At 37.0% G+C, this 27,149-nt stretch overlaps 4 protein-coding genes across 7 annotated transcripts; 1 reads left to right on the top strand and 3 right to left on the bottom strand.

Moving 5' to 3' along the window:
* Nucleotides 1-322: 322 nt before the first annotated feature.
* On the bottom strand, nucleotides 323-18,206 carry cpne1 (copine I). 4 transcript variants are annotated; one of them, XM_059538386.1, is made up of 17 exons: nucleotides 18,073-18,126; nucleotides 16,064-16,147; nucleotides 6,125-6,256; nucleotides 5,649-5,828; nucleotides 4,782-4,856; nucleotides 4,296-4,367; nucleotides 4,030-4,113; nucleotides 3,827-3,916; nucleotides 2,785-2,883; nucleotides 2,542-2,628; nucleotides 2,375-2,434; nucleotides 2,074-2,207; nucleotides 1,539-1,593; nucleotides 1,397-1,448; nucleotides 1,155-1,288; nucleotides 770-1,006; nucleotides 323-660 (listed from the first exon to the last, which is right to left on the bottom strand). In XM_059538386.1, the coding sequence occupies exons 3-17, from the start codon at nucleotides 6,254-6,256 to the stop codon at nucleotides 547-549; spliced, it is 1,605 nt and encodes a 534-aa protein (XP_059394369.1). In that variant the 5' UTR covers nucleotides 16,064-16,147; nucleotides 18,073-18,126; the 3' UTR covers nucleotides 323-546. The 4 variants fall into 4 exon arrangements, with proteins under 4 accessions (XP_059394369.1, XP_059394368.1, XP_059394370.1 ...); XM_059538385.1 differs by lacking the exon at nucleotides 16,064-16,147 and having other exon boundaries at nucleotides 18,073-18,206; XM_059538387.1 differs by lacking the exons at nucleotides 2,785-2,883; nucleotides 16,064-16,147; nucleotides 18,073-18,126 and adding exons at nucleotides 2,975-3,070; nucleotides 6,709-6,859.
* On the bottom strand, nucleotides 8,829-18,124 carry rbm12 (RNA binding motif protein 12). The gene is made up of 3 exons (XM_059538382.1): nucleotides 18,073-18,124; nucleotides 16,064-16,147; nucleotides 8,829-12,300 (listed from the first exon to the last, which is right to left on the bottom strand). The coding sequence occupies exon 3, from the start codon at nucleotides 12,276-12,278 to the stop codon at nucleotides 9,666-9,668; it is 2,613 nt and encodes an 870-aa protein (XP_059394365.1). The 5' UTR covers nucleotides 12,279-12,300; nucleotides 16,064-16,147; nucleotides 18,073-18,124; the 3' UTR covers nucleotides 8,829-9,665.
* Nucleotides 18,207-19,688: 1,482 nt separating the features above from the next.
* utp3 (UTP3 small subunit processome component) lies at nucleotides 19,689-23,888 on the top strand. The gene is made up of 16 exons (XM_059538388.1): nucleotides 19,689-19,855; nucleotides 20,150-20,237; nucleotides 20,314-20,370; nucleotides 20,462-20,518; nucleotides 20,634-20,763; nucleotides 20,938-21,006; nucleotides 21,099-21,220; nucleotides 21,317-21,469; nucleotides 21,557-21,628; nucleotides 21,766-21,806; nucleotides 22,672-22,768; nucleotides 22,856-22,972; nucleotides 23,057-23,190; nucleotides 23,260-23,314; nucleotides 23,428-23,535; nucleotides 23,635-23,888. Exons 1-16 carry the CDS (start codon nucleotides 19,839-19,841, stop codon nucleotides 23,722-23,724), a joined length of 1,407 nt encoding a protein of 468 aa, XP_059394371.1. The 5' UTR covers nucleotides 19,689-19,838; the 3' UTR covers nucleotides 23,725-23,888.
* A 102-nt stretch (nucleotides 23,889-23,990) lies between these two features.
* On the bottom strand, nucleotides 23,991-26,387 carry LOC132126842 (phosphopantothenate--cysteine ligase-like). The gene is made up of 4 exons (XM_059538389.1): nucleotides 26,251-26,387; nucleotides 25,291-25,832; nucleotides 25,102-25,205; nucleotides 23,991-24,666 (listed from the first exon to the last, which is right to left on the bottom strand). Exons 2-4 carry the CDS (start codon nucleotides 25,823-25,825, stop codon nucleotides 24,346-24,348), a joined length of 960 nt encoding a protein of 319 aa, XP_059394372.1. The 5' UTR covers nucleotides 25,826-25,832; nucleotides 26,251-26,387; the 3' UTR covers nucleotides 23,991-24,345.
* Nucleotides 26,388-27,149: the final 762 nt, after the last annotated feature.

Raw genomic sequence — 27,149 nt, 5'->3', positions numbered from 1 at the left:
ATTAGCAATGTTTGCTAGTGAAAAACATGCAGCAATTTCTTTGGTAAAGTTATAGCTACTCACTCTGTTATGGCACCATGATTATTTGTGATTATTAATTGCAGCATAGTGGTTGAATGAGTTCGGAGTCATTCAGTTTTTTTCTGACAAATACTAGATCGCAGAAACAACAGCATTCCCAATTGATATGGCATTCATCTACATCAAAAAGCAAAGCAAGGCCTAAAAGTGATTTCAAATATTGGCTTAAAAACCCAAGGCATCTGTATTCATGAACAATAATACAAAAATATATGGAATAATATAGAGACATAGATCTATTAAAAAAAAGACATTTATATAAAAAGTTCTCCAGTTGGAAAAGAATAATATAAGGAATAACCATCTTGGAAAGTAAAAGAAAAATATGAAGGACTGAGAAAGAACTGTAATGAAGGTCCTCCTTTAACAGAGCTGTGGTTCCCTCTAGTGGTGACCCATACCAATTCTAACTAACTCCTATTTCTTTTAGATACCTACAATTAATTCTCCCGCGCAAACCTGTGTCTACTTGACAGGTGAAGGTGGGTTGACAGGAGCCATATTTCTCATTTTAAAGTATGACACCAGCTGATTTGGCACCTCAGCTAGAACACTCTGAGCCAGCGCTTCTTTAGGAGCCTAAGGAGAAACGAGAGATGGCCTAATTACTGACAGTAATATAATTACAGAAAACACTGGATGTGAATTTAAGAACTTTAAACCAATTCATATTTTAAGAGGCTCATACACTGGCAAACTGCTTGAAGGGCACAAACTGCACAATGTCTCTGACTGCTGGTTCTCCAGTCACAGATTTAAGAACTCCATTGTCCCCATCCAGAAACTCCATGGCCTTAAAGTCTGCCTCACCCACACCCACGATGATGATGGACATGGGCAGTTTGGAGCTGTTCACTATGGATTGTCTGGTCTGGTCGAGATCAGTGATCTCTCCATCAGTGATGATCAACAGCACAAAGTATTGCTAATTTTGAGACAGAGAAAAAGACACATATTCGAATGGACTGAAAATACCATGGCAAACCACAGAGACAAAAGACACATGAATACCCATCAAACCACATCCTGTGGATGAGGCAGCACACTACAGAAAAGGCCTGTGAGTTACTCACTGCTGCATTTGGTTGCTGGGCGGCTCCAGCTGCAATTCGGGCCACGTGATTTATAATGGGGGAGAAGTTGGTGGGTCCATAGAGACGAATTTGAGGCAAAACCATCCGGTAGGCTTCCACAATGCCTTGCACTCCTGCATGGTATAAACATCAGCCATGTGACACTAGCATCTTAGAACGTGTTCTAGTCAAAAAGGTGTTCAAATTGTTCTATTTCAAATTTTCAAACATATGAGTCTCACCTTGACAATATGGGCTATTGGGGTTGAAGTTTAATGGGAACTCATGGGATACCTAAGAAATTGCAAAAACGCACTTTTGTTGAATTCAATTTCTATTACAACTAATAGTGAATAAGTATCAAGGACACTTGTAATGGCTGACCTGGAAGTTTGGAGGAACTTGAGCACCAAATCCAAATGCTGGGAAAAGTTTATCACTATAGGTGAAGATAGAAAAAAAATATATATTTCAGAAAAAAAAGACTATGTACACACACAAAAAAGGCTGGCATTTTTTATTAAAAATACATTTAAAAACCAACAGTACTGATAAATAAAGTAATTATTTCATATATTTTAAAATGGAATGAATTCCTGTGATTTTCAGCATCCATTATTCTAGCTCCAGACACATTTTTTTATTATTAACTGTTGTTTTGCTCCTTTTTTTTTTTTTTATTGAACTGATACTTTCTGGGATTCTTTGAACAAAGTTCAAAAGAACCAAATTTATTTGAAATATAAATTATTTTTAACATTAAAAAATATCTTTACTGTCACTTTTGATCAATTTAATGCATTCCTGCTGAATAAACGTATTAATTTTAAACCACTTTTAATATTTCTATATTTTCTCTACAATTTTTTCAGTACAGTGCTCAAAGGGTGAACTTTACGGACAAAAATCGCTCTCTTACGTGTCGTAGTCTTGGACTACCTGGCCAACGGACCAGAGGGCTGACAGATACTGGTTTACGCCGTTAGGGCTGAGATAGTGCAGAGAGTCAGGGGAGCGGGGGTCTCCATTAGAGCCAGTGAAGTCAATGCCCACCTAAAACCAAACAATATTCACCTTTGTTTTAGAGTTTAAACCATACCTCCAATTTACATCCTAAATGTAATGTTCTGCATTATACCCGTTCATTACATCGGCATATAAATGAATACAGAAAAAACACCTGCTATTAGAAGCAAATGTTGTGGCATGACAGATCTTACCGTGAAGTTAATTTGGCAACCTCCCATTACATAATCCAGAAATGAATACTGTGCCTCCAGCTGAGAGACAGAATGGAGATTAAAATGATTCTAAACAATTCTGCTACTTGCAACACATAATACTGCTTGGTATGTTTTCATACAAAACAGATGAAGATTGTTTGAACCTTGCAATACTTAATCCTGATGACCCCAGAGTTCTTATAATTCTTTTTCTTCTTTTGCTTCTCTGGATGGATGCAGTCGAACTCAACCTACAAAAATGAAAACTTTTCACTTATGCCCTACAACAAAACTCATAGAAATTATTCAAGTTAATCAGAATAGAAATGTATGTGAGGAAAAGGAAATATTCTACTGCTAACACAAAGACAACAAGAAAGCCTGGAGCAGTGAAGGTGCAGTCTCACCGGGGAGCCAGTAGCTGCTTTCTGCAGATCTGACACATTAGTTTGAAACACACCAATGAGATCATGAGTGCCATCGCTATCATAATCAAAACAATGAACCTAAAACAAAAAGCCACGGACAGACAGACAGACGGACAGAAAGAAAAATAAAGATGTTTATGGAATGTTAACAGACATGCATCCTGCTCACCGCATTGTCTTTAGCCTCCATTAGTTTAGCGGCGGTGCAGGTGAACTCTCCTATCATGTCTGAGCTTGTGTCTTCATCCTTATCGTAACAAGTTACCTAGCAATTAGACAAAGATTTAGTCTAAGGACTAGGACAACTGAAAGTGCTGGCTGAAGGTGTCTTTGGTGCCTTAAAACAGGTACACAGCTATATTTGAATGATACTATGTGTCTTTTTATCTGATCTTATTGCTTTGTCCAAAAGTTATATATATACTACGGTTCCAAAGTTTGAGGGTAGTACATTTTATTTTAAAGAAGTTAATTCCTGTATTAAACGAGGATTCAATTGATAACAGTAAAGAAGTAACAGTAAAGACTTCTACTTTTGTAAAATTACTATTTGAAAAATGTATTTTTAAACTTTAAATTCAACAATCCTATAAAGAATGTAACAATTTCCATTACTTTAAAATATATTCAAACAAAACAGTTATCCTAAATTATTTTATTTTTTTGACTATTTCCGTTTTTACTATAAATTTTATCAAATAAATGCAGAATTGTTAAGCAGAAAAGGCTTCTTTCAAAAAAATTTTTACTGACAGCTAACTTTTGAAGGGTATACATGGGATAGAAATTAAAAATTATTTTTTGTGAAAAGACGTGTTCACATTAAGTGTAGATGGGTAACTTTTCAAATTCTCAATTATGCTGAGAGCCAAAAGCACCAATTTCTTCCCATAATCCTGAAGATAAATTTGCTGAACGATCTTCTAAAATAAAAACAAAGGTTTCTCTTGTATGGTGAAATTGTTAAATTAAGATACTATGACAAACGCACATATGATTGAGCATAAAAACCCTTTGATACCTTGATTGGTTTATTCAGGTCACCACTACAGAATGTATGCAGGGAAACAGTAAACTTTTTCCAAGATGGGTTCAAATTATTCTTGATGACCTATTAAAAACAGAAAAAAGTAAAAAAAAAAAAAAAAAAATGCAATAATTGATTAATTGTTTCGCATGCACACACACAAAAAGTTCTCTGTTTAAGTGAAAGCAGGTAAAAACCTCAGTCCTGTGAACTAGCTGCCACTTCCCATCTTCTTCCTGCTTGAAAAACTCCAAGAATGGATCAGATTTCCCAAACATATCCTGAAAGTAGTAGTGAATATAACATGCATCTTCCATAGAACACAACAGTACATAGCTGCTTTTAAACCCTGAATATGGCAATCATTTTTGTGTGGTTGGCCAGCAGTAACTTGTACTTGATAAGGTACAAATTATAAATGGTTACAGCAAGATGCAAGAACACAGAGGCTGATTATATCAACCTTTTTATCCAGGTTTTTGGCCTCTACTTCCATCACAACAGCCCTGTTGTCTTTCACCTCCTCAGCTGTGATCTGTTTATACAAATAAAAAGAAAAAAGAAAGACAACATTGCTAAATGTTTATTTAAAAAAAGCTAGTGAATTTCTATATAAAGCTAACAAACAGCTAATGATATACAGTATAAAGCTAATAAATGGTATATTGACAAACTTTGCATACATTAACAAATGCAAATGTTAATTTGATCAAACAGAGGGCTCTTTGTGGCTTACTAAAAACCATACATTATGCAAATTAATAATTCTTCTGTGAAGCTCTTAAATTCTCCTGCAAATAAAGACACTGCAAATGCAAATTAATTTAATTATGTGGTATATAAAACATTTATCGGGAAGGTGGTAAAACTCTAATGTGATACATTTCCATTTTCTGTTACCAGTGATGCCATATTAGAAACAGCAGTAAGAGTGTTTATGAACACATACTGTTATTGTGCCTTTCCCAGCCGGTTTCGTTGCCTTGAGCTGAAGGGGTCTGGTAATCTTCCTAGATGACACAATCTGTTGTAAAGTTTGGTGATTACAAAGTTTGGTTATTACACGGCTCTGTGGAATACTCGATTCTGATTGGACAGTCACCACATTCTGAGGTATGTTATTCCCAGATAACAAAAGGTAAAAACTAATAACAGGCTCATCCAGGTAACCGCAGTCAGTGCTATTCGCTTGCTGGGAAAAATGTTTCTTCATAGAAGCTTTTGGTTGGCAAATAAAACATTAAAACTCAAATCAATATTCTCCATACAAATATTTCATTATTTAATTTTGGTATTGCAGACTTGATCTCTTGTTTCATACAAATGCAGCTGCTGCCATTTTGCGATGACTGCTTTGTACACTGTAATGGATTGTTGGTTTGTTGTTAAATAACAAACAGGTAAGATTAAAAAACAACTTAATCTTAAATCACCATAATTATTCATGTGGTGAAATACTGTGTAAAAAGTAGTATGACTGTACCATATCTTTTAATGCCCATATAGTCTGAAATGCTTTCTTCGTGGAAGCTTTGCTTTCAAATATTTCAACTCGAATCAATATTTCATGTCTAATTATTTACTTTTGTGGCAAGTAGCCGTGTTATAAACAGAATAACGTGCATCCAGCTGGTTGTTATCGCAAAATAAAGCCCTTCAGTCTTACACAGCATTAGTGCTGTCAGCCTTAATTCTGCGATTATCCCGTATGTACATTATCCCTTACTTAATGAAGTCCAGTGCCACTAATATTAGCACTGCATGAAAATATATAAGAAAATGTGCATCTCAATGCAACACCCTTCTCGATACATACCTGGCCAAGGGTGCATTCAAAGCCTCCCAGGAAGTCATCATCCTTGAGGTCAACAGACTTGTTGTCAATATCATAGACGCCAAACTTTAGTTTCTGCACCTTCTCAAAGTGGTAGTCAATGTGAAGTTTTGTTGAGAACTCTGGGTCCTGGCAATTCTTCACTCTCTCTGTGCGTTCCACCTGCAGTGATCACATACATTAAGCAAACAAGGATATACACACCCACACAAGTAAACTACATTTTAAATAATTGAATAACCAATGATTGTATAAAATGTTTTAATTATAAATCACAGAAATCACAGTCAATAATCAGCGACCTGCAAATTTAGCAAGCTGTGACATTAAGCACTTTTTTTTGCCCAGTGTAAACTTGCAGTGAGCGTCAGCTGCTGTTATACTCAATAATAAAAAAAAAACAATGTTATTTGGTCGTAATGTAGCCACAGAGGCTTTTTAAGGGTTAACATACATACCTCCGACCATTTGTCATCCCCGACACTCTGCAGCAGAACACAGAGTGGATCAGACTTGGATCCAACATCTTTATCCAGCAGATTATTGCAAGAGATGGAGAGCTCGACCTTCGACACACATTGAGCGGCCATCTGAAAACCACAAAAGATACAAACTTGTTAAAGTGTCTGTCTCGAAACTAAACCTCTTCTATGAATCACTAAAGCGGACAAACGTGAGGAAGTGAAATATTTGATGAAGGAAAAGGGAAAGAACTGTTCAGAAGGACGCATTCTGCTGAACTTGTCCGTAGTCAAGCAAAAAAACAAGTCAATATAATATATGGTCGAACCGTGGATGCTCGATTTCACAAAACTAGCGTTATGAGTTTTAAAACAAATAACAAAGAAATGAGGTAACGTAAATATCGTATCTGATGGCCTAAATGTCAGTATCTGTGACTTCCCGACAGTCACGCCTTAAATGTATTATAACGCGATTAAAAACAAAACTTGTGCAAAAAAACATTGCTCAACGGCGTACAGGCAACCCGCTAATACAAAATGAGCTGACAAATGCGACCGTGAAATCAAAAATATCATACCCTTAACAATTTTCAAACTATAGAAACCGTTCGGAGATACTCTGTGCCAAAACTGCCTTCTCCACCCTGTCGTTCATGTAATACAAAATGAGCAGGGCGTTGCAATTCAGTTCCTCTCCAGACGTGCAACGCTATTGGTCAGAACGTCAGCTGAACTAGGTTGCGATTGGCCAGAAGCCTGTCAATCACCGCACCAGCCGCAGCACAGAGCAGCCTGCAAGAAACCAACGTGGACTGACTCATTACACAGGAGGACGCAACAACAAGCAGTTCTAATTTTAACCAACGCCTTGAACTTACAATCATTACACTTAAAATGATATTAAAACACGCGTGTAACCAGAAATACCTAATATGAATCTGGAAAAAAAGCGTTTCAGCGTTAATAACAGCTCGACTGCATGAGTTTATACTTTCAAGTAATATACAGCCAACAATGCAGCGATCAATCAGCAGCTTTTTGTAACGTATTCTACCAGCATATCGACTGGTTTATACGCAACCTCTTAGCATCTGGGTTAAAAAATAAAAAAAAAACTCAGACAGAGCGTGCTTTTCATGACCACTGTCTCCACAGTAACAGAGATTTCTCAATTGGGTCAAATTATTTGCAAAAAGCGAACAAATACAGTACAAATTCCTAGATTACCTATGTTCCTTCTTTATGGATATTCATTCAGAGTGACAAATTAGAGGCATTTGTTGATTCTTTATATTGCAGTGCAATCAATATATAGGCTAAAATTTAAATATAAAAACTTCACTCCTTAACACCAGTCTCACCAAATAAATCACAACTGCAAAGCAGTGTTGTAACTAACACAACTTATAGACACAGTATTTCAATTGCATACCTCAACAAAATCTAGTTTCTTGAAAACATTTTTGTTGCAATATCAGCCCAAAACTTTCCAAAATTGTGGCAATGCATAGCAGCATTTTTTTTTTCAAAACAAGGATGATTATTCAAAACAAAGCTAAATAATTCCATGTTTTTTTTCCCCAACACAATGCATCCTTCCTTTGAAATGTAGAAACAGTAATAAATCTGGAAGACAATCCAATGCTCACTGATATTTTATAGCAGTACTCATATCTGTGATTAGCACTTACCTGAACATTAACATGTTAATCAGGAACCAAGGCTCAGTGTCAAAAAGGCTTTAAGCAAAATATGCAGTCCACAAAGCTGAAGAACTGCTCGAGAACTCATTATGAATTTAATTCCAAAGCATTTCACAACAACAGATGCACAAAATATCAACCCAAATATATAGAACTTGCATAAATAACCCTGATATTTTGATCTTCTGCACAAGACCATCACAAGCAGATTCAAAGCATCAAAGAACAGCATTTGAAAGCAATCCCACTTGACCTGCTTTGATAAAAAGGCATTGAGAATCTTGAGTCCTTATAATAATAATAAAATAAATAAAAATAAAAAAACTGGCCGGAAGAGAGAAATGATAACCATGCAAGTAAGTGAAAAATCCTAAGAAAAGCAAATTTTATGCAGCAATAACATTTGCCATCATAATCCACAGTGTAAACAATGAAACAATTCATGCACCTCTCATCAGTTCAGTTTGCCTGCGTATTGTTCATTCTCTTGTATAACATAAGAACAAATTTCAAAAACAACTCAAAAACGTGTTCCTCTTTAATTTTACAAATGGAGACAGCATTTTTAAAAAGCCATTTGTGGCACAACAAGGGCAAAATTTAATGGGTTTCTGATCCATATAGATCTGATCCATCTGAAGCTTTAAGCAAATAACTAAAATAATTACAAAATTTAGCTTCCTGGCTCAACTGAACGAAAAATTTTCCACTCTAAACAAGCAGAACTCACTCAACAGTATGATTCTTTTATTGAAGATGCTTATCTGTGGTAGCAGAAAATATAAAACCTTTAGAGAGTGCCTTCAAATCTCAGGTAAAAAAAAATACATTTAAATAATGCACTGTGAGACTACAATATAAAGACAGTCTAAAGCAACAAGCAATAGATTAGATAAATTCAAACAAAGAAGTCACAGCAAAATATTTTATTGTTCATACCTGAACTGGGGGAAAAAAAACCAGAAGGACAAGAGAGAACACAACTTTAAGTGTCATTTCAGGTATGGCATTTTATTGACAAAAGTTCAGCTGGAAAGTATTTACAAAAGAAAAAGCGCTGGAACGTCGAAAACTAAGCATAAAACTGATCCATTTCAGCAACTCTGGAAAAAAATGCCAAACATTAAAAAAAAAAAAAAAAAAAAAGGAAACTATCAAACACCACAGCAACAAGAGAACAGAAGCTAAGCAAAGAGAATAAAATGCTTTTATATACATATTCACATCCCACTTGGCATTTACAAAATTGGTTTGACATCAGGCTTTTTAAAGCAATCCAATGTGACAGCAACAGATAATGAAAAAGACATGAACATTTGCATTTTATTGACAGAGAAAACTTTGCAGCAGAGAGCAAACATTGTAACTCAAATGTAGGCATGAATTTCGCACACAATGCACAGCAGCACGGTTTTTCCCTCAGAAAGAAATGTGTAGATGCAGCATGGATCATATACAGATGTGTAAAACTTGAGCAGAGATACAAAAACGAGGAATTCTGAGAGTGAAACTAACTTGCCAGCTAACCTCTATCGCAGATATTAGGCTCTATTGAACCTACCACTATAAACATGTCTTTCAGATCTGCAGATGTGAACTAAAACATTATTGACCTGAAGTCTTAATGCCGTTTAGAGGAATTTAAAATAAACATTGTCTTTACTCAATTACATGCTTCATGTACCTACAACCTTGGATAAATAATGTGTACAGAAAAAAGAGAATCTAATACTTGTTAGTTTTTACTCTGTACATAAAACAACCGGATAAGTAAATTTTCCAGAAAACCATGCCAAAAGATAAGACACTTTACAAAGACTAAGATGTTGTTTTCACCCCAAAGTAACCTTAACTTTTCTTGCCCCAATGGGCCTATCATTCAGGTCCATAACAGCAGCCATTGCTTCATCATGGGAGTCAAAAGCAACCATCGCTTCCCCAGTGGGCAAACCCTTCTCATTGAATTGCAAGCATACTGAACCATTCAACACTTGATAACCATAGAAGAAATCAATAATCTCATCAACGGTCACAGTAAAGGGCATGTTTTGAATTTTGACAATTATGGGCCGTGAATTACCCGGACCACTGCTGGATGGTCCTCTTAAACTCTCAGAACCTGGCCGCTGACCTTGGCTACTGCCATGATTTTGGCTGACTGCTTTACGAGAAGATCCATTGTCAAATGGTGTGATGCCCCTTAAGGGCTCTAGCGCACTAACAAAGCCGGCAGGTGCACTGTTGCCATCGGGTCTGAAACCAGGATGCTCTAGAACAGGACCGGGCAGAGGTCCTCCAACCATTGGTGGGGGAATGCTAAACGAGATGTCACCCATAGAAGCACCAAGTGGCGGCAAAGGCGGCGGAGCTGCCAGTCCGTTACCTGGAGCAATAAATGGGTTGACAAAAGGAGGCCCGTTGCCAAGGGTCCCTACAGCATTTCTCAGAAAATTAAACTCATCTCCTGTCATTCCTGGAAAAGCATGAGGTGCTTGGGGAACTTGGACCTGAGGCTGAGAGTGTACATAGGCATGAGCATGGGAATTTCCTTGAGATTTCTGGCCTCTTTTTGCCTGGGGAGGAGGATTTCTCTCAACTTCCTTCATCTGCTCAAATGTTACTAAATGAACAAAAGCATCCCTGCCATTCAATTTCTGCCTATGTAGTCTCTCTGCTTTAAGTGCATCCTCATCGGACTTAAACTGCACAATAGCCTGGCCAAGACCATTACCATTTGCGTCAACTAACACCTTGAGGCTTTCCTCAAACAACTGAATGCCATCAAGAAACAGACGGACATCTTTTTTTGACACATTATAGGGAATATTGGTTATGTGAGCACAATTCTTGGCACTCTTTCCTCCTTCACCCGAGCTATTCTTCTGATCACCTTGGGAACCCTGCATCCGTTTACGAATGGTATCTATCTTTTCATACATGTTTTTCTTTGTGATTGGATGCACCTGTATGAACCGACTACCCATGTACTGCATATGGCAACCGAGAGCAGCTTTGTAGTCCGTTTCATTCCTAAACTCCACAAATCCCTCACCTGTTGCCCTGCCATTTGGTCCATATGCAATATAAATGCTATCTTCAACAATGTTTAGATTTTTGAAAAACTCAAAGATCTGCTTGTTTTCTGCTTCATATGGGAGTCCTTTCAAATAAACACAGAATTCTAGTTTGTGGGGAGATCGGGATCTGGCTCGCTCACGGCCAGAGGGTGATGGCGAATTGACGCTTCTACGATGATGACGGCTTTGTTCGGCATCACCACCTGCTTTAGACTGTCCCGAGCTCTCTCTCCACTGCCGCTCTGTAGCTGGATAAATCTCAATGTATCTTTGGCCTATCATTCCTGCGTTTCTTTTCAGAGCCTCGAAAGATTCTTGGGGAGAGTAAAACTTAACCAATGCCATGCCGTTGTTCCTACCCAGGTTGTCTTTGAGCAAACGAACAGACTCAATCCCAAGTCCCTGGAAAAAATCTCTAACTTCAATTTCACTGACTGAAAAAGGAAGGCCATGTAGATGAACGTAAAACTCATCTGGGTTTGTCACTGGCGATTTCATGTGAGGTTGGAGATTCAGGTGGTTTAGAGGGTTTAGGGGATTCAGGAACATTGGATTGGGATTTCCGAGAGACAGTGGACCAGAGGCTAAACCACCAGCGACAGGGCCAACTGGGGGAGGGACACCAGGGTTGAACGGAGGAAACGCAGGCATGTGCGGCATGTGTGCAATGGGAGGGACCGGAGGCACTGATGTTAGCGGATTAACAGCTGGTACTGGTGGCAATGTGGAAACTGGTGGTGGTACTGGTATGGGGGGCATCGGTGGTAGAGTTTGCATGGTAGGCAAGGGAGGTATCGGGGGAGGTACAGAGTTCAGCGACGACATTGCTGTGGTCATTGTGGATCCCAAACTAAGACTTGGGCTGCTGAAATTATTAAAGTTTGGGGGCATGTTGCCAATGGTAGTGGTGGAAAAAGTAGGGACAGTCTTGTTGCTTACAGGCTCATGTGTTGATGGTGCTGTGGTGGCTGTAGTTGAAGTTGTGTTACTAAAACTTTGTGCTGTGGTTGACAAGTTGCCCCTTCCACTTCCACCAGTACTAACCGGTGGACCCGGCCTACTGCCATTTCCTGTGGCAACATCTGCACTGCCAGTTTCAAAGCGCCTACGGCTGAGCTCGATCATATTTTGCATTTCAGTTTTGCTACTCAGCAACAAAGAAACCTTGGAACCTTTGATTGACCCCCCTGTGCGCATCATCCCAAGCCTTGCATCTTCATCTGTGGCGAACACGATAAAAGCCTCACCGTGTTCACCCCCTACAATATGCACACCACCATCCGGGATGGTCAATCCAGAGAAGAAATGGCGTATGTCCATAGTCCCAGCCACAATGGGGAGACCCTGCAAACGGATGACCACAGCCATGCTGAGGTGCAATAACACACACCTGTAGATGAAAGAAGGCAACGACCGTCAGGCTATGGTAAAAGGAAGACAAACCACAAGAAGACAATCAACAGCAAGACCAAATATTATGGAGGAAAACAAATTATAGCAGAAAAAATAGAGCTTGAATTGTAACACTGCAAAGCCAGTAAGAAACACAAACTCTTAGCTCATTACATTGTTTAATGCCTTTGTAGTTGTAGCCAAAGCAGACTACCATACTTGATTTAATTTTATAGCATGCAACAAACAAAACCAAAACATATTTTGACCAATGAATTGAGCTGAACAAATCTTATCAAACAACAGCAATTTTTAGTGCATTTAAAAATATTTTTAAACACACTGCATTCTACATAAAATACCATTTTAAACATGCCATTTGCCCGAGTTTAACTTGAGTCACAATCTTCAAATCTGACAAGAAGACCGAGATCATTAACACCGTTTGGTATTTTGTATTACAGGGGTCCTATTACGCTCTTTTACAAAGTCTTGGTTTTGTTTTGGTGGTGTTCTAGAACATTCTCACATGATTGGTGGTTCAAAAACGCATTGTTTTTCCACATAATTTACATTATTACAATACCTTTCTCTCTAGCCTGGCATAAACGGCTCAATTATTAACAGGTTTGATGAAGGAGCACCTTCCAAAAAACGAAATGTGTTGTGATTGGTTAGCTATCCCAGTGCATTGTGATTGGCGAACAACTTGGATGGTGTTTCAGTACTGCTACTCCCCTTGCAAAAGCAGCAATTCCGTCAATATTGCCATATCACTTTGAGCCAGATTCAGACCCGAGAATACTGAGGATTGTGAAGAACCTTTACAAGCACAGATTTTGCAAGACATATTAGAGTGGCAACGTTAGTTATTGTTTTGTTTTCTTTTTTGGCAAAATCATGTTTCAGATAGGATGTCAACAACTGCTTAAAAATAACTGCATTTACGATGTACTGATAAATGCATATGTATTATGTTTATTGTTCTTTAATTCTAACATTATAACATGAATTGCAGTGAAACTGTTATACAAATGAATTTATTTATACCATAGTCCAGTGTTTCCCACACACTATTTGTGGTGGCATATATATACAAACTCATTCTCTGAAGGCAGGATGCGATGTTGGAGTGGTAGAGATCGAGGTTTCCCCGGTAACGCTGTACAAAAAGCAGCGCTCAGCTCACAAACTAGGGATGGGACGATAACCGGTTTTATTGATAACCGTGATAAAATGTTCTGAAGGTTAGTAATATCGTTTAAAAATGAATTATCATTAAAACCGTGTTTGATTATCGCGGTTTTAATAACTCACTATTAAATCATGTCCAGCCAGCAACAGTCTGACGCAAGCGCAGCGCACAATGTTTTTTTTGTTTTTTTTTGAGAAGGAATGGCGAAAGTCAGTGACTTTTCTATGCTTCTACACTTTTCATTGTAAGGAAGGAAATGCCACAGAATTTAATCTTTCTTTAAATTAAGTGCATAGAGTTGCTTGTTTTATTAGTTGTTTGTTGATTATTAAATATAAAACTTGCTGAAATGTTTTCAGTGTGAGCATCAACTATTTTTGAACACTTTCATCTCGTTTCAACAAAACCGTGATAATATTGATAATCGTGATAATTTTAGTCACTATAATCGTGATATTAAATTTTCATACCGTCCCATCCCTATCACAAACACTGCTTTATCAGACATTACATGCAAGACGAAATTAAAATTACATTCAGTTTTCTAAAGACAGTCCAGTATTGTGCTGTCACCAATTTATTATAAAAACTTTCATAACTTTCTGTAACATAGATATTTACATACATAATTATTCAGGTGCATGTGTAATTTGCGAAAACTTGACGCAACAGCAGCACTACTTTGTCGTCGCCGTCTTATCTGATGGACTCAACCAAGCGTTCCAACCATGACCTCGCCCCTCCCAACCCCACAGCCATTCGAATTTCCGTAGGTATGAAATATTTTAACAATATTCTAATGCGCCGCTTTGTGACATCATAAAATCACGGGAATACAACGCTGTAGTCTAAACGAGCCATTCGTTGTAGTTCTTGAAAGGGGATTTTTTTTTACTAAATATCTCCCTTTGAAGTGGACGTTGAGATTTGTAACTTTGTAGATCTTTTCTAAGCCCAAACATACACATTACACACGACTAAATTTCAAAAAGTGAAAAAGCATAATAGGACCCCTTTAAGCAAAAACAGTCCTGGGGTCACAGCACTGCACATCTGACACATTCAGTTCAGTTCATGAAGATCTTTCCTAATGAGCTGATAATCACTCAGGTGATTTTAATAAAACATACGCCGTGCTGTGGGTCCCCAGGACCAGGGTTGAAGACCACTGGTGTAACCTATTCTACAGTGCTTCTGGCTTAATGATTAACTGACCACAGGGTTCCCAAACTTTTTGACCAATTAATTTTCATGGCTTTTATACATAGTCACCTGTGATTAATGGATAAACTTTTTTTTTTAATCCTTAAAAAATAAATAAATAAATAAATAAAAAAAGAGAGAGAGAGATTGCACTCACCAAAAGCAATTTATAGCTTAGTTGACAAATTATATTGAGCTGAGCAGAACCAGAAAACTTTACATTGCATGACTTAAAGATTTTAATTTCCTCAATTTTTTCAGCCTGGGGAATATCAATTTCAAAATTCTCTGGGAACTCTTAACAGGCTTTAATATGCTTTATAACAGGTTATGGTAACAAGCAACAACCTAAAAGAAATTTATGAAGCAATTTTCTTATTGTCCCCAAAAACATTAAAGGAACACTCCACTTTTTTTGGAAATGGGCTCATTCTCCAACTCCCTTAGGGTTAATAAAATGAGTTTTACCGTTTTTTTAATCCATTCAGCTGATTTTCGGGTCTGGGGATAGCACTTTTAGTATAGCTTAGCATACATCATTGAATCCTATTAGACCAGTAGCATTGCATTCAAAAATGACCAAAGAGTTTGGATATTTTTTCTATTTAAAACTTGACTATTCTGTAGTTATATTGTGTTATAACTGTGCTGCCGTAACATGGCCGCAGCAGGCGCAGCTATATCACGCAGTAGTTAGTTCCCAGCAACTCTGCTATAGCTGCAACTACACAGACTAGCTGGGGACTATTTTCAGGTGCTGCATGATATCACTGTGCCTGCTGCAGCCATGTTACAGCAGCACTGTTCCTTGATTATTACGCCGGAATTGAAGTAAAGTCCCTATTTATATCGGCCTAGAAAATCACAACTTTTCATTTTCCGCTGGTCTTAGTACATGATATAACTACAGAAGAGTAAAGTTTAATAGAAAAAATATCGAAACTCTTTGGTCATTTTGGAATGTGATGCTACTGGTCTAATAGGATTCAATGATGTATGCTAAGCTATGCTAAAAGTGATATTGCGAGACCCGGAGATTGGCTGAATGGAATCGAAAATGATAAAAGTCAATTTATTAACTCTGGGGGAGTTGGAGAATGAACCTATTTCCAAAAAAAGTGGAGTGTTCCTTTAATAGCAATGTATAAAAAGATAGAAAGAATTGCATTGTAGATATAATTGCACATATAACCAATGGCACAGAATGCATATTGCAATTTTTAGACAAGAAATGTCATTAAGCCACATTTCTAGACTGTAAGTGAATGCATTTTTCTTCTTCTTTCTATTATTCTTTTTTAGATAATAATAATTTGACCACATCTCTCGAATTTTAATTGACTAAGATCCCTCAGATGCTTACCTGTATTAAAAGTGCTGCTTCGTTACAAGATGCACAGGATACCCAAGCCAATCCTGACGGCAATCATTTAAAATCAATTCTTGACTGTAATAAAAAGAATAAACGGAGGGAAATATATGTAAACAGCATTAGAACAAGCATACCCATGAGGAAAAACCATTCAGTGTCAGCCATTTCCAGACCATTTAGTATAACATATTCTTGTACAGCAACACAAAAAATGTAATCACCACTTGTGCGCATGAGATGTTGGCCAGCTGCTTCACAAAACCAATCCACATAAGAATTGATCTTAAAATGCATGCATATCATGTATCTCAAGTATACCGGCAAACATTCATACTTTATAGCAAAACAAAAATACAGGAACATTTTCAGGAGAAAAAAAAAGTGTCAGAGCACAAAACTACAAAAACAGATTTGTGAACTTCCATAGAGTGAAGAGAAAATCTGATATTAATCTAATGGTTAAACTGTGAGCAATGTGAAAGAGACGTAATTAGAGAATATATCTAACAGTATCCTTGTTATCTTAACCTAACTCATATTTCTGACCTACAATTCGGTAAACCTTAAACATACAGAATCAGAAAAGACAGTGTGACACTAAAAACAACAGAAAAACCAATGGGAATTTTAAGAAACCTTTTCTTTTTTCTTCCAGTTTCACACAATTTAGGCTAATCCATGACACATTTACCCCCTCCATAAATCGAAAGTCTTTTACTCAGCTTCCAAGACACCAGTTCATCTTTGGAAACCAAAATATTTTTTCCATATTCTTCATTTGTCATCATTTAAAGCAAGATGTTGTGGATTAAACTATCAGGGTGATTTAAATTATAATAAAAAATAATTATACATCTCTTTATGTGCTTTTTGATGTGCTTAAGTTTTAGTTGCATGAACTTTCAAAGGTTAGACAGATTTAAAAAATATTTCATTTGTGTTTCGATGACGACTGAATTTTTGTTTTACTTTTTTGGGTGAGAACATAATTTTTATTTCTGGGTAAACAGTTTAAATAAGAGAGGAATATGCCTATTTGATCACCAACCACAAAAACTAGGTTAGTTCTTACATAAGAGCGTATTTAGACAAAAAAAACGTGACATTCTACCAGTTAAATACCGTTAAGAGTCTTAACCACCAGAGGTGGAAACCAGGTCACATAATCAGAGGCCACTAACCATTTGAACATAAACCTGAATGTATGTACCGTAAACAGATATTAACTACCATCAACCAAATAATTCAAATAAGACATCAAAGGTTGAAGTCTCTTATTTGCACTTTGAAAACATTGGGTAAAAACCATAACTTGGAGATTTCTATTGCAGCAACGCTTTTCACAAATTTCCACGAAATTCAAACGCTCAAATGTCACCATAATTCAGATTTATGCTGAAATATGACAAAGTGGCTACAAACGTGATACAAAATCGAATATGAAATGTGTTTCATCCGTAGCACATAGCAAAGTATGCGTCAAATAGGAGCTTATACACGCTTGCAAGCTTGATTTTGCAGGAAAAACCAACCAACCACTAAAATACAAAAGCAAATCATAACAATAGAAACAAACAGGCATGACCAGCCTTCAAGTTAAATAAGAGTTAACAATAAGATCCATGGCATGGCGTCATCAGCCATTCAAACCCACAGCGAGATGACAAAATGGCGCCGTCTGTATAATATTTACAAGCCCAGATGGACTGATGCCGTCTCCAGCAGAAACAAAGCTCGCTGCTATCCCCCTCAATCTTTCATTTCAGCACAGCATTTCTCAGAAATAAGAAAACAACAGAACTATTGTACGGAAAGGAAGAAATGACTGGCTAGCTGCGCATTACCAATTTAAACAAAACTGTGTCGTTTGCTTGCAGCTCTCAATCACCCTGCCCTCCATTAAAATGATAAAAACCATTGCCTTTTTGCAGATGTCGACAGTGTTGTGTATGGCTACATGAAATACAAGGTGTGAACTGATGTAGTTGGCATATTCTTACCGAAATTATTTGTCTTAACAGATCTTTAAAAAAAATAAAGACAAGACGCTTCAGTTGTGTTCTTCCACCTCTTGCTCTTCCAGGTCTGGTCGTGCTCTCTGTTCAGAATCGACACTGAAAGAGAGCGACGGCGCATGCGCTCCTGTAAGCCAATCAGCTGGAGGCGCATGGTGTAGTGGGCGGGTCTATGGACATCAAAAGATAGATAGATAGATAGATAGATAGATAGATAGATAGATAGATAGATAGATAGATAGATAGATAGATAGATAGATAGATAGATAGATAGATAGATAGATAGATAGATAGATAGATAGATAGAGAGAGGGTCTATTAATTAAATTAGATAAAATGGGAATCAGTGGAAGAATGTAAAATGATTTACTAGACTTTCTATCACAACCTTCAATAAGAGTCAGAGTTGTTAATGGAATAAGTGAAGAGTTTGTGGTTGAAAGTGGAATTAGTCCCATATTATTTAATATTATGGCAAATGACTTATTTGAAAAAGTTGGGGTAAGAAATATAGGATTGTTGTATGCAGATGATGCTGCCATATGGAAAAGGGGACGCAACATAGCATACATAGCCACAGCTATTCAAAAGGACATACAAGTGTTAGAACAATGGGGTATTGATTGGGGATTTAAATTCTCCATTCCTAAAACAAAGGTTATGTTTTTTACCCAAAAGAAGATCCCAGAAAATTATAAAGTTATGTTATATAATCAATCAATTGAAAGAGAGAAGAAATGTAAATATTTGGGGAATTTGGTTAGATGAAAGGCTTACATGTGATGAAAATGTGAAAATGTGAAGTGACATTCAGCCAAGTATGGTGACCCATACTCAGAATTTGTGCTCTGCATTTAACCCATCCGAAATGCACACACACAGAGCAGTGAACACACACACACACACACACTGTGAGTACACACCCAGAGCAGTGGGCAGCCATTTATGCTGCGGCGCCCGGGGAGCAGTTGCCTCCCTAAGTCGTGGTATTGAAGGTGGAGAGGGAACTGTACATGCACACCCCCCCACCCACAATTCCTGCCGGCCCGGGACTCGAACTCACAACCTTTCAATTGGGAGTCCGACTCTCTAACCATTAGGCCACGACTTCCATGGAGACATCATAGATGGGAAGTATCAATAATCTAGCAATTTCAGTTCTTAATGATTGCTGGGAGTGTCACACAGAATCAAAAGGGTTTGGCTGGAACATTAACAGTATAGCAGAACAATTTTTTTTTAAAAATGAATAGAAGCCTAGACTCTATGACGTTCATTGTATTACACCCTCCTGTACAGTTGGTGGCGGTATACTACAAAATAGTAATCTGCCAAGAATCAGAAGAAGAAGATAGATAGATAGATAGATAGATAGATAGATAGATAGATAGATAGATAGATAGATAGATAGATAGATAGATAGATAGATAGATAGATAGATAGATAGATTATGTTAGAACTATTATTTGTAAAACATGGTAATAGATTACTTTGAATATAGACATACATAAGGGAATAACGCGATGTATGTTTCTGAAAATTGTTTTAGTTGTCGAGACTTTAATTTTGACAGTGGAGGAAGTACTCCCTCATTGTTAGTGTACTTCCCGTTCTAAACGCACGAGGGAAGTCCACGCGGATAGTTGCTGGCCTGTTTTCACTTGTTTGTGTGTTGGGTTATGAGCCGTGCACTATTTGTGAACTGCTCGAATACTTAGATTTAATAGTAATCTTTGTAAATCGTTGGCAGCATGGTTCGAGCAAGAAGGTAGGTAACGTTAATCTAACGTTACTTGATTTTGTAATTAATTGCTTGTTTTGTGCGGTATCACAACTTTAGAATAACTTAGTTTGATAACGGAGAGCAGATATATCAGTTTGTGAAACATAGTTTTAAAAAAAAATCGATGATTATATCAACCAATTTATTGTATTCTGAATGGTTGCATTTTACTAACAAATATGTACTAAAAGATGTAGGCAGACGTCTGTGCAAATATATTTAGTTCTTTTACCATCGCAGTGTAACGTTAGTAATATTACATTTTACCCAATTTCAAAGGATAGTAAAAAAGCCTAGAGCAAAGAAGCAGCAAGAATATGACAGTGATGATCCTGAAGCGTATGGAGGTGAAGCCATTCCAGACAAGGTAATTTTTTTTGGATAAAACTTGGTATGTATTATTGTGATAATCTGATTGTAAACAACTTTGTTTTTCTCCTCAGAAATCGTCAAAGTATGTGGAGGATAAAATAGATGAATTCCACAATGAGAAAATATCAGTGAGTTGTGTTTTCCTCTTGTTCTTTAAGCATGAACTGCCACAAATACTATCCTATTACATAATATTCAATCTTTGGCTTTCGTCTGTAGAAACTTTTGGCTCAAGGGATTCAAGAAGACAGCGATCCAGAGGATGAAGATAAAGCGGTAATGAAATAATTATTTATTTTTAACTTTTAACATGGGGCTTTTTTACTGATGGTGGTAGTTTGGCCTTTTCCGCTTTGCTTGGTGATCAGCAATAATAGTTTTTTCTTTCTAGGAGGAGATCATGCCCCTGGCACTTTCTGATTCAGATGATGATGAGGAAGAGGAGGTAGTGCAGGAAGAGGATAATGAAGAAGAGGAAGAGACAGACATGGAGAGTGACTTGGAAGGAAAGCAAGATGATGGTAATATGCTTTAAAGATTAGCCAGATATAACACTGTTTATTAATGTTTTTTTTTTGTATTACATTGTTATTAAAGAAACATTTATGAAAATATTCAAGCATTTTCTTCCACTTTAAAAACGCTCAAAAATGTTTGAGGTATTGTCTATTACACTTTCATTTCTGTTCTTCCAGATCTCCCAAATGACATGGCTTGGGGAAATAAAAAGAAGATTTTCTATGATTCTGATTATACCACTAAAAGTAAGGATTTCTTCAGTTTACCCAGGCATGTGTAAGATATTTCTTGTAAAATACAAACATATTCCAGCATGTTTGATTTTTGTATTTTGCAGAGGGAAAATCGTTTGAAGACATAGAGGCAGAAGACAAAGAAGAGGAAGAGGAGGCCAAAAAAATTCAAACAAGATTGGCAGCCAACCTGAGTGAGGAAGACTATGATCTAAACCTTCTTGAGGTACTAAATTTACTTTGTTTTCTAAAGCTATGAATAGAGTTCGGGTGTTTGCATCATTTTAACCAAAGTCTTTGTACCCTTCCTGTGGATTTTTAGGAATTTGCAGCAGCGGCTGAAGTGGAGAAGGAGGATGAAAAAGAGGAAAGGATTGTAAAGGATCTGAAGACCATGTCACAGAAGGAAAAGCTCAAACTGCTAAAGAAAGAATCACCAGAGCTGTTGGAACTTATTCAGGACTTCAAAGCAAAGGTAGAGATTTGCTACAATGACATGACTCTAAGGGTAGTCCCCTAATGCTGTTTTATTGATACATTTGAGTGTTTATTGCATACACAGCTGACAGAATTAAGGGATGAAGTTCAGCCCCTCGTGGAAATGGTCAAAGATGGACGAATTCCTCCTGGAAAGGCTAGTCTACCTAGTTAAAGCTCTTAATACATGTGTTTTAGACTGTTATTCAATTTTTATGTAATTTTACTTTAAAATTGAGTCTAATGTTTTTTATTTTTTGTTGTTGCTTGTTTTATATCCTTTTCTTCCTCTAGGGTGCAAAATACCTCATCACCAAACAGCATCTTTATCTAAAGTAAGCTTTACCTACCACATTTTGTACAGTGGGGAAAATATTTAAATGTGTTTTTTTTTTCTTGATTTTTGGTTGATATTCTGTCTCTATCCGTTAAAATAAACCTACCATAAAAATTACAGACCCTTAATTTCTTTGTAAGTGGGCAAAATGACAAAATCAGCAGGGGATCAAATAAACATTTTCCCCACTGTATACTCTTAATTCTGTGATTGCCGTATTTGTATTATATAGTAGTTATAGTCATAGCTCAAACATACCAATAAAAAGTTTTTTTTTTTCAGTCAGCAAGATTTTTTTTTTTTTTAAGAAAAACCTTTATTTAGCAAGGATGCATTCAGTTGATTAAAAATTGACAGTTAATATTTTAAAAGGTTAAAAAATATTTCTCTTAAAAATAAATGCTGTTCCTGTAAAAAAATGTTAAAATATCAGAGTTCCACAAAAATATTAAACAGCACAACTGTTTTCATCATTTATCATTCATCATTGTCAGAAATGTTTCTTGAGCAGCAAGTCAACTTATTAGAATGATTTCTAAAGGTTCATGTGACTTTAAAGAGTAGTGGCTGCTGAAAATTCAGCTGTGCCATCACAGGAATTTATTGCATTTTAAAATGTATTTAAATAAATAAGAAAAGTTATTTTAAAATGTAATGGTATTTTACAATATTATTAGTTTTACTGTATTTTGATCAAATGAACAAGTATAAGAGGCTTTTTTTAAAAACAAAAAAATGTACATACTATAAATATTTGAACAGTAGTGCTTTTTTTTCTTTCTTGACTTGAACTGAATAGTTACATAAATGGTGAAATATTCCCTATTTTCACTTCACTATGAATTTTCCCTTTTTTTCCCCAGCTATTGCACAAACATTAGTTTTTATTTGGTTCTAAAGGCGAAACGGATTCCAGCACATAATCATCCTGTGATTGAGAGATTGCTGACCTACAGGAATGTAAGTACTAACCCATTTACCCGATTTTCACAGGTAGTCATTTAAAAAATGGTAACTTTTCAAACCTTGATCTCATCACTTTCACAGCTGATAAATGAAGTAGGAGCAGTAGATGCTAGACTAGCTCCTCAACTGCGTCAGCTCCTCTCTGGAGAACAGCAAAACAGAACTTTAAAGAAATCAGCAAGCACTAAACATATAAAAGTAATTACGAGTCATTCCATTTTTATTTACGTAAGTTACAGCATTGGCTCCATTTTCGCCAAGTCTGACATGTCTTTATTTTAGGTTTCAGAAAAGGCTAGGCTGGAAGAAGCAGAGGAGTCCGAATCAGATGAGGAAGCAAATCTGCGCTTTTATAACGCCATGGCGGAGAAACAGAAACTCAAGAGGAAGAAGAATGAAATGGAGAACGAAGACAGGTGAGTCCACTGACAACGTTCAGTTTGTCAAAAATAATGATTCAGAAAACTTACTGTCACTGATTGCAGTTTGGTGGAGGAGGAAAAGATGGAGGGAGATGCTAAAAGAAGGATCACCTATCAGGTGAGGTGTTGTGGTTAAATGATTCATGCTTCAGCTTTAAAAAAACATAAGCACCATTATAAACAATGTTAGGGACAGTGTTATTATAATCTCATCATATGTTTTGTGAAAAGATGTCCAAGAACAAAGGGCTCACACCCAAGAGGAAGAAGATTGATCGGAATCCCAGAGTCAAACACAGAGAGAAGTTCAGACGTGCCCAGGTTCGTCGTAAGGGTCAGGTAAGTGTCACAGGATTCATTTCTTTAGTTCACTTTTGTTTTTGAAACCGAAGGTATCACTACCCAAAATGGACACTGACCTCCGATTATTTGTGTCAGGTTCGTGAGGTGCGGCGTGAGGAGACGAGATACAGTGGAGAATGGTCTGGTATTCGTGCCGGAGTTAAGAGAAGCGTCAAACTCAAGTGATAAATCTGCAGATGATACTCATCTAAGCTTGAAAGTGATATTAAGTGCAGTTTTTCTGCAGTGTTTATACTCTGTTTCACATATATTAACAAATGGATTTGACATGTTTAATTCAACTGCTCAAACAGCAAATGAAATAAAATCAAGTTCTGATCACAGTAAAACAGTTAATTTTGGTGATATATGTGCAGAAAGAGTTTATTTATACATTAAACATACATCCTATATTGTTCAAAATGTACTTTACATCAGCTGTTAAAGTGTTATTTTTTTGCAGATGTACTCAGTTTTAAAAATACTAAGCAATGGCAATATTAGGTTAATAAATACTGAAGCATATATTATCTTGTTTTCAAACTATGATTAAAGGCCAAAGAAATAAAATAAAATGTATGCTGAACTCATAGTACAGAGTAAATCAGTATTAAGGAACTTAATAAATTTTTATTAGTTTATTTTTCTGAACTTGGAGTCTGAATTTAAAGTCAGTTTTCCAGGATCTGTTTCTATATTAAGATTTTAACTATAGTTATTACAATACAACAAAAACTAATCCCAGATGTACCTTGACCCTATAGTACATGCTACAAAACTGCAGCAAGTTTTTTTTTTTTTTTCTTTTCATACTTGAGATATAAATTCACTGTGTGCTTCAGTCAGGTTACTGACAATCCTGTCCTCAATCTCTACCTCTTTCTGCATTTCCTCATCTGTGAGGACTAGCTCTTGTTGGGTGTCCTTGGTAACAACAACCACATAACCACGACGTGTGTCGAGAACATTCGCAACCACTGCTTGGTGGTTGTATGTTTCTAAGGCACGTCGTGCTCGCTCCAAAAGGATGGAGGGGTCCGTTTCCAACTTGAAAGAGATGACAAATGCCTTGGGTGCCCAGTCCTTCACCAATGGGGACAGCATCTTGGGAACCATCTTCATACTTATCTAAATTACATTAAACAAGCAGATTAATTATTTTTTTCATATGAAGTTTGGAGCCTAGATTAACAGCATGTAGCGTAGCACAGGGGGTTTTACACTGGGATCCGTGGACCCTCAGGGGACTGCAAGGGAGTGCTATGGATTCATGGAAAAGATGCATTTAAAAATGAATATAAAATTCAATATAAAAATATTCATTTGAATAAATACAAATGTAACAAAATATTTTCCAATTAATAAATTCCTAATATACATTTTTCATATAAATTTTTCACACAAATTATCTTTGTCCATGAAAATATATAGCTGCTTTTTACATTTTAAAATGGGGTCTCTTGCATGAGGGTGATCATATTTGAAGGGATCTATACGGAAATCTAAAAGACTAAACCCCTGGCCTAGGAGACTGAATTAATATTTGTATTTATTATACAACACCTGAAGTGGCCCATTAGAAGACTGAATTTTATGTTCTGGCATTTCATATGCTGGGATGTAGAAATCAGAAACCGCAGCAGCCAAATAAAACATAGCCTTGGACCCTAGGAGGGAAAAACAGAAATGAATAGTAGTAATTCCACTACAAATGTAGTCATCTTCAAATAATCATAAAGTGGGTTTGCTCACCTATGGAGCTTAACGCTTGAGCTGCTGCCTTGAGTAGATGGAGGTACTCTGACAAGGTGTTGAATTCCACCGGCAGCAGTAATCCTGCGGCTTTCACTTCCTGATAGCGCTTTAGAACCTTTGCAATGTTTGGAAGTGCGTTCTGATCCACCAGGATCTGACCAGCATCCTCCTTACCAGTCTCTAATTGTAAGCTATCCAGTAAATTGACCCCTGTGTACAGACGAGTGTATGGGTAGAGAGAGCGATGCCTGTGCAAAAAGATCACTGCATAGCCTGAGTCCAGAAAATACTCTGCAGAGGAGGCCCCTCGCCGACCACTGCTGAAGTTGTCCAGGAACCGTACTGTTCGGGATTCCAGAGGAACTTTGGTTCCTCCTGAGGTAATGAGAACTACTCTGCGCCAGGCTGATCCGTGATGTTCGGCAAACTCTGCCATGAGTTTCTTGACATCATCCACATGAGAGGGGACCGCAAATTCTTCAGACAGACCTCCATCCACTGCCTTTGAGGCTGAGGGGTCACAGTGGGCCATTATAAGCCTAAAATAAATAGGTTTTAGTTAATAAAGTGTCATCACTATGCATCTGTTTATAAATGATGATTTGGAATTAAAATAAGATACAGAAGATGATAGATTCTGACAGATTAAAGATCTTAAAATAATACGAGTTTATATTGTATTCAGTGTATTCAATTGTCCCTTAGCAATATACTGTTGGTCAACTATGAAATGAAGGTCAGATAATATAAACTAATGTCAAATTAAGAGAAAGAGTACCACAATTATCATGACTTTCACTAGACCAAAAACTAATGCATTTTCACTTAACATGCGTAGTACATAAATCATATGTTGCTCCCTCAAACAATACATTCTCGCTGTCAGTGTCCGTGAAGCTTCTCTTATTCTCGCGCTGATATGAATAAATAAACATAATAAAATAAACAAATGTTTACCTGTTTGCTTGCTCACAAATAATACGCGCAAGAATATAATTAAACTGAGAATGACCCTAATAAACTTGGACCCAATGTGTGACAGATCAGCAAGAGCAGTTCCTACAACTTATTATGGTTAAGGGTGCGCATGCGCAGCTTCGGATGACACGATTGGCTCTTTCAGTGGGCTACTGTGAAAATTCCAAAATAAAGGTTTACAGACGATTGTTATTCTCTCCGCTTTAATGAGACTTGGGTCTCTGCAGAGCAAAAGTGGGCGTTTATGATCTTGTGGGTGTTTTCAAACTGCTGGGAGTTTCTAAATCACGCAATCACAATGATCCCCCTTACCAAACCCTACCCGTAAACCTACCATCACTATGACGTCAGCCAATCAGTTATCATGGTCTAAAAACAACCTGGTCTGGTAACTTCCATTACTTTCCTGCAGAGACCTATACTTGGCTTTAATGAAGTGGTCATCACTACAGAACACAAGATCCAGGGGGCGTGGTTGGATCAGAGCCAACTCCTCCCACCTTACATAGACCTAGAACTACCCGACTCCACCCCCTGATCCCTAAACCCATCAATCACCACCGCCTAGATGGGATCCAACCACGCCCCCTGGATCTTTTGTTCTGCAGTGAGCTACTGGTTTTAATGGCAAGCATGGACCACAGTGGTATAGTAGACAAAAGAAAGTACACAAGAAAACAGAGATAAAAGAAGAAGAGCATAATACGTAATTTATTAAATATCTTTAATTTACTGTGGTCAATAAACAGTGGTATAAGTATCCATCTAAAATATATATACATATATATATTTCTAATGTAGGCTACAGTAGACTTTGAAGAAAGAATAAACTGTAAAATATTTGAATAACATGTAATCCACGCTCGGTTCACAGGGGG

Source organism: Carassius carassius, chromosome 44, assembly GCF_963082965.1.
Source record: "Carassius carassius chromosome 44, fCarCar2.1, whole genome shotgun sequence".
Classification (NCBI taxonomy): domain Eukaryota; kingdom Metazoa; phylum Chordata; class Actinopteri; order Cypriniformes; family Cyprinidae; genus Carassius; species Carassius carassius.
This window is presented reverse-complemented; position numbering and strand designations above follow the sequence as displayed.

Excerpts from the sequence above, each read along its gene's own strand:
- cpne1 (XM_059538385.1), bottom strand. The coding sequence starts at position 6,256 with ATGGCCGCTCAATGTGTGTCGAAGGTCGAGCTCTCCATCTCTTGCAAT. Across the intron at positions 1,449-1,538 it reads AAGTTCCTCCAAACTTCCAG|GTATCCCATGAGTTCCCATT; the intron begins GTCAGCCATTAC and ends GCAATTTCTTAG. Across the intron at positions 661-769 it reads CCTTCAAGCAGTTTGCCAGT|GCTCCTAAAGAAGCGCTGGC; the intron begins GTATGAGCCTCT and ends GTTTCTCCTTAG.
- rbm12 (XM_059538382.1), bottom strand. The coding sequence starts at position 12,278 with ATGGCTGTGGTCATCCGTTTGCAGGGTCTCCCCATTGTGGCTGGGACT.
- utp3 (XM_059538388.1), top strand. Across the intron at positions 20,238-20,313 it reads GTGAAGCCATTCCAGACAAG|AAATCGTCAAAGTATGTGGA; the intron begins GTAATTTTTTTT and ends TTTTCTCCTCAG. Across the intron at positions 21,470-21,556 it reads TTCAGGACTTCAAAGCAAAG|CTGACAGAATTAAGGGATGA; the intron begins GTAGAGATTTGC and ends TTGCATACACAG.
- LOC132126842 (XM_059538389.1), bottom strand. The coding sequence starts at position 25,825 with ATGGCCCACTGTGACCCCTCAGCCTCAAAGGCAGTGGATGGAGGTCTG. Across the intron at positions 25,206-25,290 it reads TCAAGCGTTAAGCTCCATAG|GGTCCAAGGCTATGTTTTAT; the intron begins GTGAGCAAACCC and ends TTTCCCTCCTAG. Across the intron at positions 24,667-25,101 it reads CTTCTAATGGGCCACTTCAG|ATAAGTATGAAGATGGTTCC; the intron begins GTGTTGTATAAT and ends AATGTAATTTAG.